Source organism: Rhagoletis zephyria, unplaced genomic scaffold, assembly GCF_001687245.7.
Source record: "Rhagoletis zephyria isolate East Lansing unplaced genomic scaffold, Rhagoletis_zephyria_1.1 Rzeph_scaffold_13186, whole genome shotgun sequence".
NCBI classification, from domain to species: domain Eukaryota; kingdom Metazoa; phylum Arthropoda; class Insecta; order Diptera; family Tephritidae; genus Rhagoletis; species Rhagoletis zephyria.
The window spans coordinates 13846-16077 of NW_016170257.1; the positions used below are offsets into that span (position 1 = coordinate 13846).

The window sequence follows — 2232 nt, forward strand, 5'->3', positions numbered from 1 at the left end:
GTATTACAATTCGAATAAAGCTACATCACAATTTTATAATTGGAATAATTTAGATAAATTTTCAAATAATAAGTCAGTTTCACGCTAGCTCTTTTAAAGTAAATTTGTGCATATCATTTAGATATTTACTATTTGTATGTTCCACAGCATGCTTTCGATAAACATAGACTTCACATCACTGCGGTTGTTCTGGCTATTTCACACAATTAACAAGAAAATGGTACCTTATTCTTTTGCAAAATCATGCAATGAAAATAAAAATTACATAAACGGATGATCAAACTTGATATTATTTAATAAAAATGTAATTTTTCCAAAATATCGTTAAAAAAAATCGATACATTTTCACACTCGTTTTGCTATATCGTAAACTAAGTCGAAACTACTTTAGGCGTGTTTGATTTGACCAGTTATATAAGCTATTAGCTTATTTTGTATGGAAGACTTAGCCAACATAATTATATTGGCTTGTGACAAGCTATCTTGGCTTGTATATTGAACTAGCGGCATTGCCAGTTGATTAATATTTTTCATTCACGGTAGTTGGATTATTCACACTTTATTGCCAAAAAAAAGTTGTCGTTCACGATATACACCATTTTGATAGATGAAAATGTAAACAAAAAAAAGATAGACAAAAATAGAGTATAAAAGAAACGCGTGTAAATTTTGTGCCTTCGACAAAATATGGATTAACCAAACATATACACAACTGGTGTAAGTTGAAAATGCCAAATTTAATTAAAGATGCAGTAAGTATTGTTTTATAATTAAACCAAACCAAGTTTGCATACTTTCCAATTTCTAGTTTTTCTGTAGTTGTTCCAGTATACATTACGCTGATGATGAAGAAATAATAGAAATACTAGCTGATGTAGCTGCTGAAGCTAGTTCAACGGGGGACGATTCTGAGGAAGAACAGGTAGAGCATCCAAAATTTGTCGGTTTCATCGACGTTATCGATGAGTATGCAGATGAGGATTTCAAGTCCCATTTTCGCCTGAATCGAAAAACAGTGGATTATTTAATAAGTAAGGGTTTCTTCCGTTTTACAAATTTTTACTGAAACAGTGTTATATTTCTAAAGCGAGGTATAATGAAAACGATCAAAATCACAGCCGTACAATGTCTGGAAAGCCCAAAATACCTGCAAAGACAATGATATATATGTACATATGGTACCTAAGCAACACCATAACCTACAGACAACTTGCTAACTTGTTTGGTGTAACGAAATCCACTGCATGGGCAATTGTTCGTCGCGTTGTTGCGTGGATCATTTCAATAGGATACGAGTTAATCAAGTGGCCAACTGGAAAAGCAGTGGAAGATACCACGAGAAAGTTTTTGCAAAGAAAGAAAGTACCTGGTGTCATTGGTGCAATAGACTGCACACATATAACTATTAACGCACCAAAAAAAGATAAGCATATATATTTTGATCGAAAACGAAATTACAGCTTAGTTTTACAGGAAATTGTCGATGCCGATATGAAGTTCATTGATATTTATTGCGGCGAGCCTGGGTCCTACCATGACTTCAGAGTACTCAAGAGATCAGCGTCTTATAGGAAAGCAGAAAATAGTGTTGAAAATTTGTTTCCAAACTCTACATTTACTACGGTATTCAAAGAATATGGTTCACTAACAGAACAACAAATCAGATTCAACAAAATTCATTCGTCGGCAAGAATTGTTGTAGAAAACGCGTTCGGCTTACTCAAAGGTCGTTTTCGCAGACTTCTTAAGTTTACAGAGCATAAAGATTTATGCGCTGTAACACATTTGGTGGCGAGCGCATGTATTATGCATAATATAAATATATTAAAAAACGACGACACCTTCATCGTTGAAGCAAGTGAAAGTGTGGAATTAGAACCAGTCTCTGTGAGCGAAAGTGACATAATGAGTAATGAGTTATTTATTCAGCTATTAAGAGGAAATGTTTGAGCTTAAGCTTGAGTTGATTCAATTGTATTTTATTACAATCCATACATGTTTTGTTGAAAAAATAAACGGAATTCTATTTGAATAGTAGCCAAACTATATTTAATTTTTTTTATTTACTTTTTTGTCTTTTTTAATATTTAACCTTTTTCTTTTCTAATCATCTCCGCAGCAATGTTGTAGGAGTTTTAACTTTTCCTCCTCTATTTTAAGTTTTTTTTCCTCCAACTCTAGCAGCAAATCACGCTTCTTCTCTAAATTTTGCAACATACGCTGAATATCTGC

General features: G+C 33.1%; 1 protein-coding gene across 1 annotated transcript; it reads left to right on the top strand.

The window, feature by feature from the left end:
- Positions 1 to 747: 747 nt before the first annotated feature.
- LOC108378025 (putative nuclease HARBI1) lies at positions 748 to 1909 on the top strand (the record flags this gene model as incomplete). Its single annotated transcript, XM_017634321.1, has 3 exons — positions 748 to 752; positions 820 to 1031; positions 1088 to 1909. Coding segments are annotated over exons 1-3 (1039 nt in total), but the record flags the coding sequence as incomplete, so codon positions are not given.
- Between the last annotated feature and the right edge of the window lie 323 nt (positions 1910 to 2232).